The sequence below is a fragment of the Tenrec ecaudatus genome, chromosome 4 (assembly GCF_050624435.1).
Source record: "Tenrec ecaudatus isolate mTenEca1 chromosome 4, mTenEca1.hap1, whole genome shotgun sequence".
In the NCBI taxonomy this organism is placed as follows: Eukaryota; Metazoa; Chordata; class Mammalia; order Afrosoricida; family Tenrecidae; genus Tenrec; species Tenrec ecaudatus.
The window spans coordinates 51,072,302-51,096,366 of NC_134533.1; the positions used below are offsets into that span (position 1 = coordinate 51,072,302).

General features: G+C 52.0%; 1 protein-coding gene across 1 annotated transcript in view; it reads right to left on the reverse strand.

Annotated features, from left to right (window-relative positions):
- The window catches only part of NAV2 (neuron navigator 2), a 396,305-nt gene that overhangs the window by 236,625 nt on the left and 135,615 nt on the right, over positions 1-24,065 (reverse strand). Inside the window, exon 3 of the mRNA XM_075545975.1 lies at positions 18,726-18,778. Within this exon, the coding sequence (XP_075402090.1) occupies positions 18,726-18,778 (53 nt within the window). The remainder of the gene's footprint in view (positions 1-18,725; positions 18,779-24,065) is intronic.

Genomic DNA, 24,065 nt, shown 5'->3' on the forward strand with positions numbered 1-24,065 from the left:
CTCCCCAACCTCCAAGCAGCTTGCTGACGGATGCTTCTTCAGAGATGTAGAGGGCACAGCGGCTACGTTTTAAGAGCACGGCAGGTGGTTAACATGGTGGCCTGCTAACTGCAAGGTCGGTGGATTGAGGCCAATTCGAGTAACCTTGGAAGGGAGGCCTGGATGCCTACTTCCGAAAGCTTACTTACAGAGCAGTTCTACTGACACGCATGGCGTCACCACGCCTCAATCTGAGCACAGTCTGGCTCCAAAGGAGTCTGTTAGGAGCTTCTGTCCAGCCTCCTACTGAGGCCAGGCGTCATCGTTGTTTGTAGGAGCCTCTGAGTCTGTGCAGGCGCATAGCAAACTCCGTGCACAACCAAAGAAAACCCTGCCCAACCCTGCATCACAAGCAATAAGCTCGAGCCCACCGGGGTCGCCACTGTGGCAGTCCATCTCGCCGAGGGTCTTCCTCTTTACCAAGCAGGAGGTCCTTTCCCAGGGACTGGTCCATCCCGACACAACTCCAAAGCACAGGAGCCGAAGTCTCACCATGCTTGCTCCTGTGGTACATGCTGGGTATACGTCTTCCCGGACAGATGAGACGCGTTTGTGCTCCGGGCGGTCCGTGGAATGCTCAACGTTCCTCACCAGCACCAGGACTCAAACACATCTGTTCCCGGGCAATCTTCCTTCCTTTCACGCGCACGTGAGGCCATTGGAAATACCATGACTCGGGTCAGGTGCGCCTTAGTCCTCCAAAGTGACATTCTGGCTCTTCCAGCAGTGCCTAGCATTTTTCTCCCAACCCAGCTTCTTCCAAGGGCTTAAAATTCAACGATGGGGCAGCTGGTTCGTAGGCTTCCACTCGGTCCTGAATTAGGATTGCTCCCACTCTTCCTCCATCACCAGCTCACTGTCAAGGGGCCTCACCAGGAAGATGTTTTCTCCTTTCTAGGAAAACTAGCAGAATGCAATTTTCCGGCTAACCAAATACATGCTGATGCTCTGGGTAATGCCTGTCACTCGGCAGAAAGCCACCCCTTAGGCAGAGGAAGGAAAGGTTTCACCCCCTCCCCCCGGGTCCAGACACAGGATGCTGATGGTGAAGGCCAGGAGGAGGGATGCCCCAGGAGGGCAGGCAGGGGAAGGAGAGGATGCGTGGGGCACTCTGGTGAAGGGGTGTGGGAGCAGTCGGCTTCCACTCGTACGCAGAGTAAACACTCTCTCTCTGAATGCTCTTTCCCGGCTGGATGAACTCCTGGGTTTGTGAAAAGGTCAGCTAGCAGCCCTTATTTCTGCTGCGGACAGTGACAGAGTCATGGCTCCCCTCGCCCTCCCAGAGGCACGACTGACATCAGATAACATTGCGAGAATCTTCTTCTGCCTCCTGTCCGGTACGATAGTCCTACCCCTGGGTGGTGGAGAGGGTTCGAGAGCTCGGCCACCCATGGAAGGGCTAGGAGTTTAAGTCCACTTCAAAAGGAGGTCTGGCAGAATCTCCTCTGGAGACAAGCAGCCACGGAAAATCGCTGACACACAGGGCGCTGCCAGGAGTCGGAGGTAGATCTTCCTCCATAAACTACCTTGCACGTGGCAGATGAGTCACACCTCCACAATGTTGCGTGGCCAGTGAGAGCGCCATCACTGACCGCCCCTGGGTCTGTTCACACAAAGGCAAGAGTCATCTCCTCAGAGATGGCAAAGATGCGACTGCTGAGTTCTTTCAGTGACAGTGTATCAGTGTCACAATGGAAACTACTAAAGAGACACCCATCGACATATTTTTAAAAACGTGCTCCCTTGTTATCCCGCCTTTCTCCAGAACCTCCTTTGCATTTGCTTGTCCTGTTTGCGGAGCGTTCAATGCGCACAAGAAACATCACTGGAGTCGTAAGTCTCTCTTCTTGGGAGGCTAGTCTTGACGCCTTCCAACTCAGCCATCCACTGCTTTATTTTAGCGTTAAAAGTATACGAACGAGATGGCTAATTATAAACGAGTTACTCAGAAGACGTCCTCCCACTGTGGTAAAAAACGGCTACAGTCCTATCACCATTCAGATCATCATTTATTCACGGTGGGTGATTGGGGGAGCAACTTTGCCCCCCCCCCCCCCGGCATTTGAAAGTGCCTGGTGAGGATGTTAGAGTCCAGGAGGGGGAGGAGCGGCATTCGTGACATGCAGTGCGTTGGAGGCCCACCACCCTGCCGCACACAGGACAACCGCTAACGCAAGAATGATCCCGTCCAAGATGTCAGGGGGGTCGAGGTTGAAGGACCTGAGTCTATGACTCTTCGCAATGGACTCGACGGGCAGTGAGGGTGATGACTCTCTTAACCCACCCACCTAACCGCCAGGAGGCTGCCTCCGGGCCAGCCACTGTGCTCACCAGCTTTGGCGGGCTTGCTTTTGGCACGTGATGCCTGATGGAGAGTGAGCGAAGCGGGTCAGCCTCTCTTCAGGGGGCTTACACAGGCCAACAGCAGAGCGGGGCTGGGACCCAGGAGTCCCCTCTCTGGGTCACAGGAGCTCACATTTACATGGCGCTCCTCCTGGGGGGCCGTCAAGCCGCTTGTCACACACATCCCTGTTCATTTCAGGGGGAACTGGAGGAAATAACCAAGGGACGTGCTGGGATGGTCCTTCCTTCGGTAAAGAAACGGAAGCTGACGGGCTCCACGGGTGATTTCTCCTGAAGAGGAGCTGGGCTATGGGAGACAAAGTCCATGTCGCCTCCTAGCCCACACTGCTCAAACAAACCAAGCTCAAGTCCATTGATTCCGACTCATCGCGACCCTGCCGGGCAGAGGAGAACTGCCACTGTGCGATTCTCTGAGACTGTAACTTTTGACTGGAGTAGAAAGCCTCGCCTTTCTCCGGAGGATCTGCTGGTGGGTTTGAGCTGCTGACCCAGCAGTTAGCAGGCCAACGAGTAACCCACTACACCACCGGGGCTTCTCTGCTAGGCCGCCTGCCAGATGATAAAACATGAAAGCGAACATGCGTCAGCATCGGGAAGCCTACGCACGCGCCCACCAAGCTCCTTGAAGCTTTGCCCTTAGGTCGGAATGCTGGGCTCACAGAAGGAGCTTCAGCAACCTTCCTTCCGTCTCCAATCCCTCTTTAATAACGTGCCGTGAAGGTTAACATCACCCCCGACAAGGAGGTACAGACCCACGCTCTTTTCATCTGCACCCCAGGAAGGGAGCGAGGCTGAGAAGCAGAGTAGGGTCAGATGTGGATTCCAACCTCCCCGCGCCACTTGGAACGAGATCAGAAGGGGAGATGATTGCTCTGATCGGGCTCTCTTCTGATGAAAAGTCACCTCCAGATTTTCTTCCTCAGCACCGTGCAGGTAAACCACCCATCCACAGGCACTGCTGAAGCCAGCTCCCACCTGCGCCTGCAGCACGTCTCAGGGCTGAAGACAGCACTTAAAGGAGGCTGTGGGGGGCTCCCAGGCATGTGCGAGCCAGACACACAGTGAGGGGGGAGGATCTCGATAAAGCTGGGAGGCAGAGAGATGGAAAAGATGCTTAACCAGCAAAGTATGTAAATATGACCAGAGTTGTTCATTAACACGTAGCGGCCAATATAAACTACTTTCCAAACTTGGCTGAAAAGTCTCTGCAAAGTCTGACATTCCCATGGCTGCTCAAGGGGCGGGGCTGGGGAGAGGCCCTGGGTGTCACAGAAACGCACCCAACAGGGCCGGGAGCAAGTTGCTGGTGTTTGTAGCATTCCCTGGGGAGGTAGGAGGGGGATGCACAGAAGGGGTGGGAGGCAACAAAAAGGACAGACCAAGAGCAGAGAGCATTTCTTCTCCAAGTGCCCCTCCCTCCAGGGCTCAATGTGGCCACTCCTCTGTGCCGCCCAAAGATCTAACAGAAGCTTCAAGGGAGCCCTTCCTCCCAGGCGCAGCCGGAATCTCCATCCTACGGTGGGAATCTTCATCCCACGGTGGGAATCTCCATCCCACAGTCGGAATCTCCGTCCCAGAGCTGAGCATTACCCTATAGCCGGAATCTCCCACTTGCAAGGCAGCTTCCTCAGCGCCCCATTCCTCATCCAGGACTTCACCCCCATCCCCCAGGCAAACGGAGCAAGCAAGCGCCCTGGGAAAGGTCTAACACGTGCCCCAGACTGGAAAGAGAATGGGGAGGGGCCAGGAAAGCAAATGGAAACCCTGGCATTTCAGTCATGAGCCAGGCTGGACGGGGCCTCCTGATACCATGAACTATGCAAACTTCAGGAGCACGCTGTGTGTCTCCTGGTAGCTTAGAGACTGATTAAATACCATCTGTTGTGGCAGTTGTCATGGCAGCCTTTCCCCCGGCATACCAGGGTAGCTGAGTGCAAGGTGCATGGAGAGGCTGGATGCAAATGCAGCCGGTCTCCATGGGTGCTGCTGCAGCCCCCGCCCCCGGGAAGATGGGGTTCCAGGCACAGCAAGCAAATGGAGGGTACTGTCTTAAAGAGTTAGTTTCTCGCCAGGCCTCTTGGGGATCTCCATCCTGGGAGGAAGAAACCAGGAGGCTCAGAAAACAGCCGGTGCATGAAAGGCAACCCAGCCACAGGCACCTCCAGCTCTCTGGTCTCTCACCCAGCAGGCCTGGGGTCAGAGAGGTTTCCTGGAGGCGACACCTTAACACCTCCAAGCCAGGGCCCTTGCTCAGTACCATGCCCCGCATCAGGTTGTCACCAAGCCTGCTCATTGTCATCCGTCCACTGCCGGGACACAAGCCAAGGCGATGGGGTAGCCTGGACCCCAGACAAGTCTCAATGAGAACGTGAGGAGAAGTCGGGTGACTTTAGAAGCACAGCAGAAGATCGTCCTGAAACTCACGCGTCAATAGGAACATCCTTCCCCTCGAAGAAGAAGAAGCAACCTTCGAACTGATCTTGCCCCTTGCCCGCCGAGCTGGCAATCATTCCTTCACTCACAGTCATGAGCTGGTGCTGGGTATGGGCAGAAATGACACGTGGCCGTGTGGAGCCTGCAGGCTAAGGGAGGCAGACTGGCATTAAATAAACCGTGTACCAGCAAGCGTGTGACTAGAGGCACTGATGGGTGAGGGGTAGAATTCTGCAACTCTCGCTTTCCCTACGAGAGATCACTTTGGGGGATCAGCCAGGTGGACCCCAAGCTCAGCCATGTCTGTGGGGGCTCACAAACTGCTGTGCCGTCGAACAAGCTTCAGCAGAGCTATCAGACTAAGATGGGGAAAGGGCCATCTACTTTCGAGAACCAGCCAGCGAACACCCTGCGGCCTTCCTTCTAAGGCGCCTATGTTTGCGTGAGCTTACACTTCCATCTTCTTCAGTTAGTAGCGGAGCACCCTAACTACTCATAGCCCCCAGAAACCGGTGCTCCAAATCCCCTCGGTGGAGAAGTACTCAGAAGGGTCCACCCTTCCACCCGGCCCTCCGCTTTTCAGCCAATGCCAAGCATGCCCCTTTAGAGAGGGACAACTGGATGCCCACCCAGTGAAGGGAAAGTCTCCTTGTGATTAGGACCGTCAGAAAGCCTTGGTGTACATTCTATCAGCAGCCCGTTTCCAAGTGATCGATGACATTTTCCTGCAAGAACTTCAGCATAACACTTCCCCCCTTCCTGGTATCCGCTGTCACTGAGTCGCCCCTCGACTCCTGGTGACCCCATGTAAAGTGGAACAGAACGTGTGCGGTTAAGGATCGGCGATGATGTTCCATAGGGATTTCATGAGCTGGTTTTTCAGAAGTAGATCACCAGGCATTCCTGTCTAGTCTATCTGAGCCGGGCAGGTCCACCGAAACCTGTTTGACATTATAACCACCCTAAGGCCCTCCACTGACAGATCGGCAGTGGCTACCCACGACATGAGGTGCGCTGTCTAGAAAGTAGACCCCAGGCTCCCACATGGAACGTGAGACGTCAACCCCAGACCTGTCACCCGCTCCCTCACTTTCTAGCATGCCCAGTAAGGACTGTTTCAAGTCCAGGCTCCGAGTGGGGGGACTTGACACAAAGGTAGAAGGGGTGTGGTGAGGGAGGGCTATCTAGAGGACACAGGCAGACGAAGGGGTCCAATCTGAGTTCAACTTCCGACGGTGCCATGGACTAAACAGGACTTTCAGCTCAGTGCCTCAGAGGCCTGATCTGTAAAATGGAGATGACAACGCCTTCCACACAGGTGCTGCTGGCACCATATGGGTGGTACTCAACCGAACACCTGGAATCTCGGAAGTTTCAGCGACCAGTAGGTGTTGTTATTAGGGTGTAACTTCAGACACGAATGTCCCTGGGCTGAGTTCTAGAGCCATAACTGTCCCAGAGCTGTGCCTGGGATTGGTCCCAGACAGGATGCTGTGTCCTCTCCATCACCTGACATCGCACGCTCCCTCCAGAATGCCTCTCTTGTAAGATGCTGGGAAACTACCTGTCACCCAGGCACAAGGGGTTTCCACTGGCTTCCCCTGTTACCTCTCCCAGGGAAATGTCTGGTCACCATAATTTCTAAGTGACATTATCAGCAGAAAGGCTATGGACCTTGGATCCATCCACACCTGGATTCGGACTCCTTTAGACCTGGACACCAGCCGCAGACCCTGGAGGACATGGCTAATCTCTTCAAGCTTCATTCAGATCCATCCTTGGGAGCAGGGGAATACCGATATCCGTGTCACAGTGTTACTGAAAGGATTGGATGGGTTGAGAGATATCGAAGGTCTGGAACTTTCCGAGGTCAAGAGCTTTTTAAAAAGTTTCAACCTTCATACGATGCCAAAAGGGCAGAACTTCGGGCACCAGAGGCATTTCCCTGAAAGTGAAAAGCAATTGTGGAGTTGTGGGACACTCAGCGATTTGCTCGGCGATAGGCCACGAGCTCGTCGCGAGAATTCGTTCTGATCCTGCCAGCACCTGCGCACGCTATCCGAAGGCTTGCTCCTTGGACAGCCCCACGGGAAGGCCCACGGTCTTGCACAAAAACACAAACAGTGGAGGCTAACAAAGAGGCAACTATGTTTTTTCCCCTCTGTAGAAAATGTTTCGGGTCTGCCCCATCACAGCGCCTTCCAGTTGACGCACGAAGGCTGGTTAGAGAGCTGCACCTAAGTTACAGACCACGGTCCATGAAGTTAAATTGCGTGGACCGGGCAAGGGACATCACCTCCATATTTCAGATGGGGATTGGAGGCACCATGTGTCTAAGTACCTTTCTGAGCGGCAGAGTTGGACCACATGTAAATATATTTCTACACTTGATCTTAGCCAAAAGGCCGAGAAGCAATTGTAAATATATTTCTATATAAAGATAGGGATATAGGTCTGTGTACATGTATTTATATGTTAAGTATTAAGGTAGCAGACAGACATTGGGCTTCTACTCAAGTGCTCCCGCAAGCAAGAACACTTTATTCTAACAACCTTGCATTCTGTGATGCTCACCTTCCCAACACGATCACTGAAGACAAAATGGGTGCATACGCAAATGTGGTGAAGAAAGCTGATGGTGCCCGGCTATCAAAAGATATAGCAACTGGGGTCTGAAAGTCTTGGAGATAAACCAGCCGCCATCTAGCTGCGAAGCAACAAAGCTCATGTGGAAGAAGCACACCAGCCTGTGTGATCATAACATGTTGACTGGATCAAATATCAGGTATTCGAAGACCCAACACACATAATCATATTGATGTGAACAAGTGGGGCCAGAGTGGAGACCCAGAGCCCATCTGTAGACAATTGGACATACCTTCACTGAAGGGTCACAAGGAAAGGACAAGCCAGCCAGGGTGCAGTATAGCACCAACGAAACACACAACATTCTTGGAGTTCTTCAATGCTTCCTCCCCACTACTATCATGGCCCCAGTTCTACCTTACAAATCTGGCTAGACCAGAGCAAGTACACTGGTACAAATAAGAGCGCTTGACACACAGAATCCAGGACAGATAAGCCCCTCAGGAAGTGTAATGGGAGTAGCGATGCCATGAGGGTAGGGGAAAGGTGGGGGAGAAAGGGGGAGCTGATTGCAATGATCTAAGTATAATCCCCTCCCCTCAGAGTGACAAAGAACAGAAATATGGGTGAAGGGAGACAGCAGATGGTATAATATATGAAAATAATAATTTATAATTTATCAAGGGTTCATGAGGGTAGAAGGGTTGGGAGGGAGGGGAAAAATGAGGTGCTGATACCAAGGGCCCAAAGTAGAAAGAAAATGTTTTGAAAAGGATGCTGGCAATATACGTACAAATGTGCTTGATACAATTCATGCATTGATTGTTATAAGAGCTGCAAGAGTCCCCAATAAAATGATTAAAAAATAAGATGTTATAGGGGTACAGGGGACAACAGGCAGGTAATATAAACAGGTAAACAAAAAACCATACCCAAGCCACCACTATCAAACTAATTCTGACTCTTAGGGAACTTATATAGCCCTTCTGAAACCATCAATCTTTGTGAGAGGAGAGAGCCTCGTTTTTCCCCTGAGGAGCAGTCAGTGGGTTTGAACCATTAACCTAAGGTTAGCAGCCCAACAGGTATCCCACAGTGCCACCTGAAACAAACTCATGGCTCCAGGGTTGATTTCAACACACAGTGACCCTACAGGACTGAGTAGAATGGCCTCGTTGGGGTTCTGAGACTGTAAATCTTTACAGGAGTGGCTAGCTTCAACTTTCTCCCGAGGACTGGCTGGTGGTTTTGAATGGCTGACCTTGCATGAAGCAGCCCAGCACAAAAACCTCTACATCAAGAGCCTGAGGATAATACAATAAGGAATGGTCACATCCATGTAGCCCACATCTGCCTGAAGGGTCAACTGGTACCCAGTTTTAGCTTAATTCAGCCTGTGGAATGCCGTCCAAGTGTTTCTAGATTTTCCAAGAAAAGCTGGAAGATCCATTTTGGAGAAGTAAATGATTTCTGCTTGGTGGTTGGCATCTATCTAGCTAACTGACTTTGTTTGAAAAGGTCTCCCGGGACTGGAACCTCGCCTCTTGGCAATCATTCCAGGTCCTTTGCGTAGGTGAGTGCATCACGATCTTCTCCAGACCACTTCTCAGATGCAGGGCCGCAGACCAACGGTGCCTGAGCAAAGTGCGAGCAGGAACCGCTTCCAAACTCCATCCCACGGACAAGTGAAAGCAAAACGAAACACACACACACGCACACACACACACACACACGCAACCCCTTCACCCCCACAAAAAGCCCATACACCCCTTTGATGCTGGCTGAACCCTAAGAATGCTGTGGCAGCTTCTTACATCGGGAGGCCCGGATGGCTTTTATAGAAACCACAATCTACACGGTTACAAATCACTAGCCGATCTCTGGTCCGAATCACCGAGTGCTACAGTGCTCCTCCACAACAGCCGTGGCCCCCGCACATTTGCTAAGTGAGTTCAGCTGGCCGAGCATCATTCTGCCACTCACAAACCTCAATCCCAGAATGGGATATGCTCACTACACACCCACAAGCTTCTCTCAGGGGCCCGGCGCTGTGCGCAGATGGACAGATGCAGCTGTCACCCTCGAAGGGGTGCAGTGTGATAAAGGATCATTGCCCCTAGCTCCAGTGGTGGACACTAAGGGGTCACAAAGGTGTGTAAGCCAGGAGAGGCCGGGAAGACTTCCGCCTGAGCTTTCTTTCCCTTGCAGCCCTTGAAGCCACCGAGACAACTGTTGCTGCTGTTTCGGACTCAGAGCGACCCACAACTGAGTGAAGCACTGCCTGGTCCTGCAGCTGAGACTCTCCACTGTAGACAGTATCAATTTAGAAAGTAGGACGGTTCTCCGACTCTGAGATCCCTGAAGCATGCTAACCTTCTAACAGAACCCACTGCTCGGATCATTCCAAATACTTGGTCAAACTCCAATAAGCCCTTTTGAAGCAGCATTAATTAAAAATGTTTACACAACGTCCCAAATTAACGGCGCATCTAACGGTACGTTGACATAGGCACATCCCAACCAGGGCCCTTCATCCCCTAGCGGATGCGCAAGCCAAGTGCACTCCCGAGACCAGCCGCCCCAGCATCTTCTTGGAGAGCTCGCTGAAAATGCAAACCCTCCCAACTCCTCCCCAAATCTACTGCATCGGAAACTCCAGGGGCAGGGCCAGCCATTCCTTAACTCTGCAAGCTTCCCAGGTGATCCTCATGCACGAGAAAGCTGGAGAGGCACGGCTGGAGGGGGCTGTGCCAAACCCACACTCCGGGCCTTAGTCTTGAAAGCAGCCTGCGCCTCCCCGAGCCCTTCCTAAGGAAAACAAGGCAAGGAGAGGGGTTGGATTGGAGCGACCTTCCTGCCTAGGCCGACTCGATTGTCTTCATGGCACTTCAAAGTCCATAATACATTTCACTTACAATGTGATATGCAGCCTCATTCCCCCTCCCCGCCTCTGGGAAGTTGGACCGTTTGCTGCTCAGCTCTTTCATCTGAGAAACATTAGCTGAGCACTTCCAATGGGCCCCGCTCTGTGCCAGGTTTTGGGAATATGGAGCTTTTTATGAAGCGGAAAGAGATGGAAAACACACATGCAGTCAAAGCTTTCATGTTGTGAAAGAGCGTACAGAATAAGATGGGTCCCATAAAATTTGCATACATGTTATGTTAATTGCAGGACAAATATACATTCCTTTGGGGGGCACACTACCTACTCATTAGTTTCTATCTCCAAGGAAGTCTAGAGTGCCCCGCATTGCCTCTTAATTACTAGAGTAATGGCGCTTGCCCTTCCCATGGCAGCTCAGTAGCTCCAGCAGCCCACAGTAGGGCTACAGTGCTGTATGCCAACTGGTGGGCAGGTGGCTGGGGTGGGGTGGGGTGGGGAGGTACAGGGAGTTTGTCCTCCCCTTGGTTCCCTACCTTCTCTGGACATATACGCGTGGGAAACTCCATTCTGAAATGTTCTGCAAATGAGAGCACCTTCCGGTCAGCGCAGAAGCCCAAAGGGCCCCAACTCACAAAACGAACCTCAGCTAACAGCAGCACCCCCAAATGGCTCACTGTCTGATTCAGCAAAAGATATTTTCCTTGAATCCCGGGTGTGTCAGTGCCCTGCTGCTGCCACAGCAAAGCGCCATACGCCAGAGAGGTGCCCCTGTCTCGGCCAACCACACGCACAACTGAACGAAAGGCCGCCTGCAGACGCGCCACCCCAGGACGCTGTGATGCACGGGACTGTGGGGGTCTCATGTTCTCCCTCGCCTGTCTTGGTCAGGAAGCTCTGCTGAGACCTGTGTGGGCATCGTTATGGCACCACGCAGGTGTCCTTGAGCAGCAGGTGGGAGGTGGCTGGGCCTGCAGTGTGTTCACGGTGAGTCAAAAGCAGGGTCTCCCACATGGAAAGGGAGAGTTCTACACCCAGATCACCGCGGGCCACTCCCCTCAGGGTGGGGTGACAGCACATATTGGCCTTAAGGTTTTAGGGTCAGAAGCCTAATGTCAGTCTCAGGGAGCAAAAAGGAAGGGCTGGATCGGCAAGGCTGTGCTGCTTTGGGAGGCGGCTGCCTGCTTTGGAAAAGACAATGATGGCCAGGAAATCAGCAGGGGTGGTGGGCTGAGCACCCCTGGGCGGTTAGCAGTGGCTACTCCCTGCTGCCCCTGGCCCTGCCCTCCTTCTACATGTGGCCCACGGGCATGTCTACATTCCTGGTTCTACAACACGTGTGTGGTGCATACTCTCAGGGCTAGGTAAAAATAGGCCCCGGGAGGAGGCTATTCAGCTGCGCAAGCATCTCAGACATTCCCTGAGGCATGTGGCCAGCTTTCTGGCCGCTCTTGGTGGGGCTCAGTCTCTGGGCTCAGAAACCTGAGCCCTTTGCACGTAGCCTCACAATGACCCAGGAGCATTGAGAACAGAGGTCAGGGGTACCTGGTGCCAGGGCTCTGTGGGATCATCGCAGGCGGCTGCCACCTGTCCATTTCTGGAGTTCCACCAACAAGTCAACGCAGGCCCTTTCCTGAAATACTCGCACCCCTTTCTCACCCGCTCCCAGTTAAGCCGGGCTGGTTCTGCTGACTTTACCAACGGAAAACAAGCAGAAGGGGGTTGGTGAGGTGGAGACAGAGTTCACTGTGCCTCTTCTTCCTTACTGCTGCAGGTGGTGCAACCCTCTTGGACAGAGCCACTGATGGACAGATGGACGGTTGAGTCCACTCAGAAGCACTTTGGAGAAAAGGCTGGAGGATTCACACAGGGAACATTAGCCACAGATACCCCATGGGACCCGGTGCTCTTCTGCCACACGCGGGGGTCTTCACGTGTCAGGGGCAACTTGACGGCAAGTGTCGCAGAGCTGATGTCCCGAGGTTTCAAAACGAACACACTCAGGTTTGAACCTAACTGTGCTCCTTTCACGTACACATCTAGGAGCAGAAAAGTCGTCCTGCAAAGCCTTAGCCCCCAGGTGTCAAACACAGGCAAGCGCAGCTGCCACCTGGTAGGACAGTTGTGAGGGGTAAGTAACCAATGCTAACAATGCAAATCTCTTCACACATTGTCTGCCTGTGAAACAGAGAGACAACAAAGCAAACTCACTGCCATCCAGTACAGGCTGAATCCTGGCGACCCTGCAGGGCAGGGTAACAGTGCCTGCGAGTTCCCGACACTAACTCTTCTCGGGGCTAGAAAGCCCCGTCGTTCTGCTCCCATGAAGATTTGCAACCTGGGAGATCCACACGAGTAGTCCTTCTCTGTCCTTATGGGGTTGTTGTGAGTCAGGGTGGGCTCGGCGGCAGTGAGGGTTATTTACTTATTTCTAATAGAAACTGGTCCTCCAAGAAGGGAACCCTGGTGGTGCAGTGGTTACGTGCCGGGCTGAAATCCACGTGGTCGGCAGTTTGAAACCACCAGCAGCTCTGCAGGAGGAAGATTGGGCTTTCTGCTCCCATAAACTGTTGGTCTCAGAAACCCACAGGGGTCGGCATGCATCAGCATTGACCCAACAGCAACGAGAAGTCCTCAGAGAGGCCTTCTGCCTTCCAAGGTCACACTCATAACCAGGATGTCTTACAGCCGCCAGAGGTCAGAGGTGAGAGACCTAGAGGAAGGTATCACTGGATTCCTGCTCAGCCTCCATCACCCTGTGTGTTTCCTGGGGCGGAGTTTCTGCTGGGAGGATGAGCTAGCAGCGTCCGAGTAGAGCTGGGGAGGTGAGAGATGAGCCAAGGTGGCCGCCACTCTTACATTCCAGCACTGCCCCCATCATGCTGGGGGCCTCTGTGTAGGGCTTGCTTAGAAAAAGGAGGTTCCTATCGATGGGCTAAAGTATGCAAACCACTGCTCGGTCATCTGTCTGTGTGCACACCCCTGCTGTCTGGGGAGCACGCTGCTGGCACTGCCCACTGAAAGGGACCCTGAAGGGCAGGCTTGGAGCAGAGGTGAACGGGCTCCTGAGAGGGAGGGCTCTGATCCTGGGCGCCTTCGGGGCACCTGAGTCAGCCTCCGGGATCTGTGATCTGGGGCTACACAGGAAACCCTACTGGGTGTGCAATTTGGGGAGTCCAGGTGGGCGGTTTTTGTCTACCTCCAACGGCTTTGGTACTCCCCAAGTCACCACTACAGTTAGTCATCCTCCTCCTCATCATTGTTGTTAGGAGTCGGTTAGCAAAACACCGCCCAGTCCTGTGCCGTCCTCACAACGGTTTTCTGAGCCTGTTGTCGTAGCCATCTCCATGAAGGGCCTCCTCACTCCCAGGCTGTCAGGCTAATTCGGACTCCTGGCCACTCCGTCTGTGTGTCCAAGTGGAACGGCATCCAGAGGGTTTTCAGTGACTCATGGTCAGGCTTTCTCCCGAGGTGTCTTTGGTTGGACTCAAACATCCAACCCTCCGGTCAGTAGCCAAGAGCATTAACCACCAGTACTGCCCAGGGGCTGCCCCCACTGTGCCCCACGAGTGCTCACGAATAACCTTATGATGTATGATTTATTATCCAGCTCTCTTTCTGGAATAGGAGTCCCTGGCTTCAAGTCAAATGGTTGGTAGTTCAAGTTCACCCAGGGTAACCTTGGAAGAAAGGCCTGACAAGTTACTTTGGGTGGGGAAACACAGACACTGAGAACCCTAGGTGCGAAGTTCTACTCGACACTCCCGGTTGTCACAACTCAGAGCAGACAGGAGGTTGGCTGGCCTAACCCAGCGGGCATCCAGGCTTCGAAGGGTGAAGACATTCGTTCATGGCCATAACAGAACAGAGAAGGTGTTCCAAACCGGCCTGCTGCTCAGAAGGATGGACCAGGGAAGAGTCGGGCGTCCCAGAGGAGGCAAGGGGTAGCGCTGGGAGTCCTTCATCTGCCCCCAAGCCCGGGATCAGCGAGAGCAGGAAGGAGCCTGGGCCTGGTGCTGGAAGGGCAAGCAGGCCCTGCTGACTGTGCAGCTCTTCCAGTCAATCGCAGAGAGCGAGCCCAGCCGCTTGCAATAAATAACGACGAATACAGAAACCCACCTCTCCGGGGTTGGCCATTCCCAGGCTCCAAAGTTAGCCCCAGCTCTCAGAGCACAGGGAGTTCAAGGGCAGAGCAGCAGGCTGCCCAGCCCCCACGGGCTAAGTGCCAAGCCATGCTTTTCCTTCCAAACACAGGACTTGAAAGTTAAAAAGATGCCCCTTGGTTGTCATGGCAACGCTAGGCAGACAAAACAGTTTAACCGGCTCTGACGCACACTCGCAAATTTATTTGAGGGGCAAGGGGGCAGATTTGGATGGGGGAAGAGGGTCAGAGGGGTGGGGGTGGAGGGCTGCTTCTAGAACTGAGTCCCAAAGGCTTCTAGGTCGGACTGAAACAGGCATGGAGACGAGCTGAGGTCAGGCTTGCTCCAGGAGAGTGACATCACGACTGGTCACAGTCCCATTGGACAAGGGCCAAGAGCTAGGAGCTGGGAGCCACCGCCAGTGGAGCAGATGGAAAGGCCTGGCTCCTGGCTTGGCAGTCCCTGGGGAAAGCTCTCTGCCACCCAGTGCCTTGGCTTCCCGCTCTGAAAGATTGACCTTCCAGCTACAGGAGTAGACCATCAAGGGTTCTTTTCTCTATGAAATTTTGTTCTGGCGCCTGCAAGGGGTCGTTCCCAAGATGGAGTATCTGAGCGGGAGGGGGATGACACAGAATGCAGAAACATGTCCCAGGTCGTAACAGACCTCGAAGGCTATCAAAGTGTGCCAGAGTCTGGGCTTTCTTATGATGGCTGGCTTCTGCCAGGGCACACTGGGGCCAAGCCAGGACACTGCTTAGAGGGCAAAAGAGCCTCACCAGACGTCACCCATCATAGTTCCACAGGGTCAGCCAGTCCATGCTTACAAAGCCGCTTTCTACAGCATCCACGCCCTCCCCAGGGACACGGAGTCTCCAGCCTAGGTTGTCAGAGCTTGGAGTCTTCTTCCACGCACCATCCCCTGGAGAAAACAAGTTCTCTTGCCTTTCAAGACTCGCCCTCTGAAGTTATTCTTAAGCCTCCTCTTGCCCTGGGAGGAGACGGGCCAACAGTGTGCCCTGCCAAGACGTCTGGCATAGCGGTTTCAATGTTTTATTGCTCTGGCTGTGCTCTGATGTCTTGCCCACTTGTTTACCACTTGGCCTAGCCCAGGGCCTGGCATGAGTAAGCACTCGGTGAATGTTTGCTGAGGGGCTGGCTGAAGGCACGCGAGGCCATGGCCATAATGCCGATGCTCCGCGCACACTCCGCCAGGGTTTGGGTTGGCTTGCCCATCCCCTGGGAAGAGAGTGGGGCCCGCAGCAGAGCCTGCAGTGCAGGGAGTGGAGACCGCAGGGGCAGGGAGAGGTATGAACGGATGTGGGGAAGATTTGCATTTCCTGCCAAGTTGGCTCCTTATGGTGACTCCACAATGCTCCCCTGGCCACCCGAGGATTAGTCAGTGAAATGAGCTGTCCCTGGGCAACTAGAGCAGCCCCTGCCCGCTCCTCCTGTTCTGACAGGAAATGGCTTTTCTTTGCCTCCACTGGTAAAGGCTCTGAAAATGAACGCTTGCTGTGCCCATGTCCCAAGGGAGGGCTGTGGAGATGTTAAGGGCGTCAGAATTCCCAGTGCAATCCGAGGCAGCTCCCAAGTCCTTGTTTTATTGTGGGCACCGTCTGCCTTCCGTGTGATGCTCTCCGTGTGCCTTTCCAAACGGTCTCCTCTTCAAACTGGCACCATTGAGAAACGCCCCCGGCCCCACCCACCCACCACTCCATCTCTGTCACTGGATGCCCTCCGTGCAGCCTCATTTGGCGGTCAAAGTTCTAGAACTCGAGACACAGCTGCGCCGTATACCTCAAGTTACATGTCCCCGGAGCAGAAATGCGTTCACTTTGAATACACTCACAGGCATGTGCACACGTGTCCTTCTGGTAAGAGCACCGTCCACACGGCTCTATGGCTGTGGTGGGCTCTGCCTTCAGGAGACGTGGCTTGCTTTGTGACTTAGGAGAAGGGACAAGGATTTTATTGTCCTTTTCAGCACCTCGCTCATTTCCTACAGAACCGGACCGAGGTGGAGGTTCTCAGGACGTTCGTCCTGGACTCCCCTGTGGCGTGTTGAACTCTGCTAAAATTACCACAAGGCTGTGCCAACCTCTACGCTGGAGCTAATTACCACCGACAATTATAGGGATTTATATTTCTGCATTAACCTCCCCCCCACCAGCGGACAAAGAGACAATCCTCCTGCAGCTAAAGGGGTGATAGAGAAAGTGCAGCCTGGCTCGGAAGCAAAGATAGTATTTACAAGGAATGAATGTGCACATGGAACTAACTTTGCACAAAAGAATCCAAGGTGACATCATTTTATATGCTTTCAAAGACTGTAGCAACAAGTAACACCCCCAACAGAGCATACAAAAGCCACAAATCCACCAAAGGGAGAACTGGGTCCGACCCATTCAGACGTCCGCTCGAGACAAGCGCCTCCGTGCATTCTGATACATCACTTTCACGGAAAGCTCTGATGACACAGGTAAAATGTGTGCCCCCAAACGAAGTCTTGGGTCGTCCGGGTCTTCTCAATTCTTAGTACACTGGACAGCTGCGGAGCGCTAGTAAAAATAGCAGCCAGCCTCGTCCAAAAGCCAGGGCAGCCAGGCGAGGTCAGCCTGGGCACTTTCCTACAAGGAGCGATGGAGATGTTGTCCTCAGGACCCAAGAGGAAGAAGCAACACCCCAGGGGAACAAGTCAACAAAAGCAACGGCATTCCTGTTCCTGTCGGCAGGTCAACTGGAAAGTGACTGTCCATCTACTGCCCCCGACCTCGTCCTCCCTCCCTCTTGGAAATAAAAAGGGTATGTGTGTGAAAAACAAAAAAACAACCAGAACAAAAATGGTACGGAGAAGGCTCCATCCAACCTGTCCACTCCTGAGGATAAGCAATTCCAAAAATGAGACACAGTTAAGTTCACAGCCTGGCAATCAATGTGGAGTGTTCTAGTGTTCTGGAATGTGAGGTATCACATTGTATCTAATCAAGGAGGGCTGGGGCCTTAGAGAGACAATCTATGTCTCTTTTTAATTAAAATTTTTTTATTAGAAAAGTATATAATATTTTCTTTTTTTAAGTAAAAGATCATTTTATTAGGGGCTCTTACAGCTCTTATAACAATCCATACATCAATTGTACATCAAATATATATATCTATATATATCCATCATTACTTTCTAAACATTTACTTTCTATTTGAGCCCTTGGTATCAACTCCTCTTTTTTCTCTTTCCCACTTCGTGACCCACCTTTTTTTTTTTTAAACTCCTGGAAGCAAACTAATGTCTCGTAAGAAAAGGAGCCCCATGGGAAAAAAATAATTTATAAATTGTCAAGGGTTCATGAGGGTGGGAGTGGGAGGGGGGTTGGGGGTGGGGAATGGGGGATGAGCTTATACCAAGGGCTCAAGTAGAAAGAAAATGTTTTGAAAATGATGATGGCAGCATATGTACACATGTGCTTGACACAATGGATGGATGTGATAAGAGCTGTAAGAGTGCCTAATACAATGATTTAAAACAAAGAAAAGGGGCCCTAATGTTGCTCCCTTCACATTTTAAACAGGTATTAGTACCTAATACTAGACGCCCACAGGACACGTGCCTCATGTCCTGACTCCCTCGTACGACGGGTTTTGAATGAAAAACCAAGTGTGGAGGGCAGTGTGGCTCAACATTGATCATGGCTTTTCATTCAGAGATCACCTGCGGGCACGCAACAAGAACAGACTAGACTAAAACCATCCATTTCTATTTGTATTTTTTTTCACAGGGCTTTACAAACCAGAGCTAAACAATGCATCGCAGCAGACAGAAAGAACCCTTGTCAAGGTGTTGCTGACAAGGTCAGCATTGGCCTGAGCAGGTCCTGATTTCCTGTCGCTCTAATGTCCAAGGAGTAAAGTGCTGTCACTTCATCCGGGTCTCAGCACCACCCAGAGACCAGGGCAGTTTCGGGTCTTGGAAGAGACAGAATGAATCAGAACTGTCCTAAACATGCGTCTGTCTGCACCAGGTCGGCATCGTCTGTTTTTTAAGAGTAAGGACATTACATTCTAGCCTTCTCACGGGTTTACGTAAAAATCAAGGGCATTCTCCACCCCCAGCCCCTGCCCCCAAATAAATACCAACAAGTGTCAGGGGACCGTGGCTACTTGGAGATGGAGGCTGGCTTGCCATGTAATCCCCCGGAGTCAAGCGTTGGGTGTGACTGGTTGCCAAACGGTCAATGTCCTTTGGAGAGCAGCCCAGCCACACGCCCTCGTTCCCTCGCAACACTCACCATTTGCGATCTGTTCTTGGGACAGCCATTGATGTCTTCAATCTTCTCGTTTGCTGGAAAAGGAAACACAAGTCAGACCAAGAAATAACCTCCAGGGACCCACTTGGAATCAGGATCTTGAGGGCACTCAAGTCCTGAAGGCCCTCCTGGGGAGAATCCAATCGTTGCAGGCATGTGAAACCCCGAAGTGCATTCTTGCAAGCTTCAGGACTTACTCATCCCGACGCCGGCCGTCCTCCAGGGACAGCTGGGGCAAGGCCGTCACCGGTTAAAGCAGGGACAACTGCACCCACAGCCGTTTTGGAGTGAGGGGCCATCAGGGACAGCGTTAGAGCCTGGGGACTCTCGGGAGCGGTGCCTTGGCGTTCGGCTCTTGGAAAGGCAGATCCAACCTGCAACCTCCCCACAAGAGACACAATGGCTCAGAATGGAGAGCGGGCAAAGGCCACACGAGCTAGCCTCCCATGCCATCTTGAGCCAGAAATGCCAAACAATATTGCTCGTCTGTCCGGACTCTTCCAGAGCATGGCAGCAGAAGGAGAAGGTGAGGTAGCAAGTCTTAGAAAAGGCTCGTCCAAAGACCACGGAGTAAGTGCAAATGAGATCTAGAGCACACACACTTGAAGTCATAAATAGCACCTAGCCACTTAGAGAAGTGACGAATGAGCTTACATGGAATTAGCTGGAAATCCAGGCCGGGGGCAGGGAGGAGAGGCCCCACTTCCCCTGGGGAACACACTTTCTTACAGCCCAGGACACCCACGGAGAAGCTGGGTTTGAGAATGCCCAAGAAAGGCAGGGTGCGAGACAGAGGCAGCCATGTGTGGATCCCAGCCTCATGCAGCGCTGGGGCTGTGTGATCATGGGCATGTCATGCCACCTCTCTGCGCCAGTTTCCTCATTTATAAAATGGGGCTAACTCTACCTATTTCATAGAAAGAGCTATAGAGTCAGAGGACCTGGTTCTGGGGAGATGCTCAGCAGACTGTCAGTGTCCCTTAAATGGTAATCGTTGACTGCAGTCAACTCCAGGTGTGGCATAGTAGAATTGTGCTCCAGGGGAGGGGTTTCAATGGCTGATTTTTCAGGAGTGAATCACCTTTCTTCGAAGGAGCCTTTGGGGAGACTTGAACATTCAACCTTTTGATTAGCAGCAGCTAAGCACTCTGTTTCCACTGTTCAGGGACTCCCTAGCTGTTGTTATGGTACTGTCAGAGATGCATTGGTCTGCGACCTGCTGGGCCCAGGTTCAAACTCCCCAGCCACTCTGAGGGAGAAAGATGAGGCTGTGTGCTCTGACTGGGATTTACAGCTGTGGAAACCCCAGACGGAGTTACCAGGAGTCAGAATGGACTTGATAATGTGCTTGGGAGGTTTCTCGTAATCATCAGTCCTATGATGTACAGGCTTATCAAACACACAAGATTCGATTTTAATTTTTATGTCTTCCTACCCATCCACTGCCATCCAATCAATTCTGACTCATATACGTAACCCATATGCAGTTTCTGAGGCCGTAAATCTTTGAGGGCACAGAGCCTCATTTTTCTCCCAAAGAGCAGCTGGTGGGCTCGAACTGATCAGCTTGTGGTTAGCAGCCCAATGTGAAACCTAGCAGGCCAACAGGATTAAAAAATTTTTTTTCATATACACTAGTTTTTAAGTAGGTCAAGCCCTAAAATTATTCCAGGTTCCCCAAGTACAACAAACACTAAGGACTGTCTCCTCTGTGGAATCTTTATAAATGCCCTCCAACGGCCCCTCCCCAGAAAGATAAGGCTCTTAGGTCCCTGCTCTCACAACATCCTGGGTCAACCTCTGTTTTGCACTTACATTGTCTGCTACCGAACGCTCTTCTGCTCTCCACACTGTGCTATGAGACGCTTGCAGAGAAGTAGGTGTCCTTTTCCTATGTGTTTTCTTAGGGGCTCAGAAAATGCTTGCGAATTGAGTCCCATGTATGTATGTATCTATATGTGTGTATGTATGTATGCATGTATGTATGTATGTATAAGGTATTTTCAAATAGTTTCACCTGTCCCCCCCCCCCCCCCAGTCCCTCGCCCCAGGATACCTGTTGCTATTGTTAACTGCCATTGAATGGGCCGCAACTCATGAAAACCTCATGTCCAACGGGATCAGACCATTGTGATCTGTAGGGGTTTCAATGACTGGTTGTCAGAAGTAGATCCCCAGGCCCTTTCCCCGCTAGTCCATCTGAGTCTAGGAGCTCTGCTAAACCTGTTCAGTATCATAGCAACAAGTAAGCCTCTCCTGACAGGCAGACTGACTGGGAATTGAACCTGGGTCTTCTGGGTGGAAGACAAGAATGCTGTCTCTAAGCCACCACGGTATTTTGAAGCCTTTAAAAAGTACATAAGAGGCACTCAATACATGGCATATCCCAGGGATACGTATTCCTGAGTTGGTCAGCAAATACAAAAAGGCTTCAAAAAGCCTGGGGAAAATGGGATAAAAAGGTAGTGGACTTTTCCCCATGAGCATCGTGAAGCCCCTCGTACAATGAGCCAGAGCGGAATGCTACTGGTGTGTGAACTCCGCAGAAACAGGACTGCTCATCTGCTCGGTTCTCCACAGTCAGAGGTGAGGCAATGCGCACACCAAGAAAGACGAGGGGACTTGAAACTGTCAGCATCTTTTCAGTCCATTTTTCCACTTTCTGAAGCAGAATAGTTCTGAAGGGTGACTGATCCAAGCATTTCAATGAAGGAAGCTTGACCGTCTGTCGGAGCCACGAGTCATTCCCCTAAAGACCCTTGGTGGCACAGGGGGCTGCCTGTTAGCCTGCTTGCCACAGGATCAGGAGTTTGAATCTGCCAGTGGCTTCTATAAAAATTGACAGCCTCGGAAATCCTAGGGAGTTCTACCCTGCCCTATTGGTCCCTCTGTGTTGGCATTGACTCTGTGGCAGCGGGTTTGGTTGGTTGGTTGATTGGTCCTTCACTTGCCAATATGGATGTTTACTGAAAAGGCCTTTGAAGAATGGTACTCCTCCTCAGACAGGGAATGACGGCAGGCACGAACTTTGACCTTGGATTTTGAGGGTTGATCTTTGAGAACAAACACACGGTTTTTGATATCAAGGCCAAACAAAGCATTTTTCCAATTGGATACTCCTGACCGTCGAAGCCGTAAGTCAATGAATTCTGATCAATACCCAGCTCGGCAGCTGGTCATTAGTCCTCATTACAGTGAAGGATGGATAACTGTGTTCTTAAGAAGTCACATGGGAAATTTGAAAGATTCTCTATATGTCATCTAGATAAATGGAACCAGAAGACGTGACCCAATTGTGCCTCTAATCCGGCGGCGAGATCTTTTCGTGAGCAGTTACCTAAACCACTGCCAGGAACTTCTTGCCTTCACATGTCACAGCTCTTATAAGCCCAATGCGACCATTTCACATCATCCAAAGTCAGGTGAGTGGAGCCTATGTATGTGGCTCTAACTGTTAGAGTCTAACAGGTACACCCATGAGGAGAGATCCATCAAATCACTGGGCCCAAACTCAAAGCCAGGGCTGAATTCGTGTCATTTAAATACTCCTCCCTGGTGCCGTAGGGGTTAGTGTGACACTGCTGACCGCACAGCAAGCAGTTCAAAACCACCAGCCAGTCCAGGAGAGAAAGACAAAGCTCTCTACTCCCATGAAGAGTTGATGTCCCGCCAGAATCAACCAGGTAGCAGTGAATGGAGGAGTTGTTGACGTCCTTGACTTGGCTCCCCAAGTGCGTCGATGGTTGTCCTGATGCTGCTACAGGTCTGATTCTGCTGCTATGGAAGAAGAAGCGTTGCTCTGGAGAGCTGAATGTAGTACCTTAGAGCAGCTGTTCTCAACCTGTGGGTTGCGACCCCTTTGGGGGTCGAACGACCCTTTCCCAGGGGTCACCCAATTCATAACAGTAGCAAAATGACAGGGATGAAGTAGCAACGAAAATAACTTTATGGTCGAGGGGTCACCACCACACGAGGAACTGTATCAAAGGGTCACGGCATTAGGAAGGTTGAGAACCACTGCCTTAGCGAGTGTGTGTGTGCTTTGGAGGATGGGGGTGTCTGGTTGGCTGAATCCCAAAAGCAAATAGGCAAAGAAAAGGCATTTGTCTCCAAGGTCTTCTGCTTTGATTAAAATCTGTGCATCACTAGGTGCCGATCATAAGTTATGTATCCCGGAGTGCATGAGACAGTCTAACTGGAGGGGCCTACTCGACAAGCTGGTGATTGAAGGACATCAAGGGCCCTTTAAAAATGCAAACAGTGGCACCAGGCTCATGACTTTTGCAACAAGCAGATCCAATCACTACACCCTGGCAGCTGTCTTCACAGGGGCAGGGATTGGCTGCCTCAGCTCCCTTTCTCTGCAAGGGGAGCTTTCTCCTCTCCTCTCCTCTGCTCTCCTCTCCTCTCCTCTCCAATCCTCTTGTTCTGGCCTGTCTTGGTTCCTCACTCTCTGCTGTCCTTCCCCCCTCTTTCTCCCTTCTCTCTTCTTCTCCCCGCTCCCTCTCCTGGCATCCTCCCTGCGCCAGAGCTATGTAAACAGAAGGAGGGAGTGCCCCCCACCCTATATATTAATGTTGCTTGTCCTGGACTCCTATAACCCAGAGACGGCACAGTGATAGGCTGGCCAGACATCTGCTGCCTTGAGGCAGCTCACAAGACCAGAAGATAACCTTACCAACAAAAGATTAAACACCAAGGCCTAACCCTAAGCCACCAAACAAAGGGCACGGGTATGCAGTGGGAAGAGGTCCAGTTTCTGTCTAGTGGAAAGGAGGCAAGGATGGCAAAGGGTGGGCCCCAAGTGACTGCACTCTGGGAGGCCCAGCTCCAAGGACACGTGGGGTGATGGCGACTTAGGAGCAGTGAGTCTGGAAAGCATTTCAGATTTTCCTTGCTTACACATCTGATGATGTCATGCCCTGGCCTGCAAACCAGCTCTGCACCAGTTGGCCTGTGTTCCCGGAAAAATCCTGAAACTCATGGTCCTGTACCTCCGGGTCCGGTCTTCTTTTGCTGCTGAGCTCGGTCCTTCTATAGCAGTGGTTCTCAACCCTCCCAATGCCGAGACCTTTTAATACAGTACCTCATGTGTGGTGACCCCCCAACCATAGAATTATTTTTGTTGCTACTTCATCACTGTAATTTTGCTATTGTTATGAATTGGGCGACCCCTGTGAAAGAGTTGTTGGACCCCCAAAGGGGTCCTGACCCACAGGTTGAGAACTACTGTTCTATAGGCTGCTGCCTCCCCCAAGAAAGCCATGCTGACTCCAGTCTGCTTCACTGAGTGAACTGCTGCTCAAGTTTGAGGTCTGGGCT